Below are 1,237 nucleotides of genomic sequence, written 5' to 3'. Positions count from 1 at the left end.
AAAATGACCAAACCTAAAATAAAAATTTATAAACAATATGTATTTAAAAAAAGACAATAAAAATAATAAAATTTAACAAAAATTAAAATGAAAACACAAAATATAAAAATAAAAACAAATGATTTAAAATAAATATTAATTCTATTAATAAGAATTCTAAAGAAAATTAAAAACTCATCAAGAACATCAAAGAAATGGTGTGCAATTTTCTTCATTTTTCTCAAACTTTCTCCAGGTTTTTTGTTGAGATAGCTCAAATTGGAATATCTTGAGAAACACCAGGATGGATAACAGCACCTCAACATATCCTGACAGAAACTCCAGCGACGGTCAGACTCTGGCCACAATGCCGGAGAACTCGCTGGAGGTTCAGGCGGTCACCATCTCTCTGTCGCTGCTGATCTGCGGCGTGGGAATCGCCGGGAACGTCATGGTGGTTCTGGTGGTGATCCGTAGCAAACACATGATGACCGCGACCAACTGCTACCTGGTGAGTTTAGCCATGGCTGATCTGACCGTGCTTTTGGCCGCCGGTTTACCGAACATCTCTGAGGTTGTGGCTTCGTGGATCTATGGCTACGCCGGCTGCGTTTGCATCACTTACCTGCAGTACCTGGGCATCAACGTCTCGTCCTGCTCCATCACGGCCTTCACCACCGAGCGCTACATCGCCATCTGCCACTCCATCAAAGCCCAGTTCATCTGCACCGTATCGAGAGCCAAGAAGATCATCGCCTGCGTCTGGATCTTCACATCTCTCTACTGCATCATGTGGTTCTTCCTGGTGGACACCAATGAGACGATTTATTCTAACGGCGTCGTGGTCCGCTGCGGCTATCGGGTGTCCAGGAACCTCTACATGCCCATCTACTTCCTGGACTTCACGCTGTTTTATGTGGTTCCTCTCGTCGTGGCTTCGGTTCTGTACGGTCTGATCGCCAGGATCTTGTTTCGAGACCCGCTGCCGTCGAATCTGTCCGAGCAGAGGCTCTCCGTGCATCAGGGCCGACGGCACAGTTCTGTGAAAGTGTCCTGCAGAGCAAACAGCGCAGCGTCTTCCAGAAAACAGGTGTGCGCTCCGTCTGTCTGTCAATCATGTACATTCTGGAAAATATAAAGAAACAAAGAAAAAATATTTTGTTTTCATGTGTCTGTGTAGTTCATAGAAAATATAAAGAAAAAAATAATAAATGAAATAAATATTTTATGTATTTGTTTGTCTTCCAATATAACTTAG

The 1,237-nt window shown here is 43.4% G+C and overlaps 1 protein-coding gene across 1 annotated transcript in view; it reads left to right on the top strand.

The window, feature by feature from the left end:
* The first annotated feature begins 283 nt into the window (after positions 1-283).
* LOC107692209 (thyrotropin-releasing hormone receptor) overlaps positions 284-1,237 on the top strand; it is a 1,983-nt gene continuing 1,029 nt past the window's right edge. Inside the window, exon 1 of the mRNA XM_016491172.1 lies at positions 284-1,069. Coding sequence (XP_016346658.1) covers positions 284-1,069 — 786 coding nt within the window. The remainder of the gene's footprint in view (positions 1,070-1,237) is intronic.

The sequence above is a fragment of the Sinocyclocheilus anshuiensis genome, unplaced genomic scaffold (genome assembly GCF_001515605.1).
Source record: "Sinocyclocheilus anshuiensis isolate Anshui unplaced genomic scaffold, SAMN03320099.WGS_v1.1 scaffold614, whole genome shotgun sequence".
Classification (NCBI taxonomy): domain Eukaryota; kingdom Metazoa; phylum Chordata; class Actinopteri; order Cypriniformes; family Cyprinidae; genus Sinocyclocheilus; species Sinocyclocheilus anshuiensis.
This window is presented reverse-complemented; position numbering and strand designations above follow the sequence as displayed.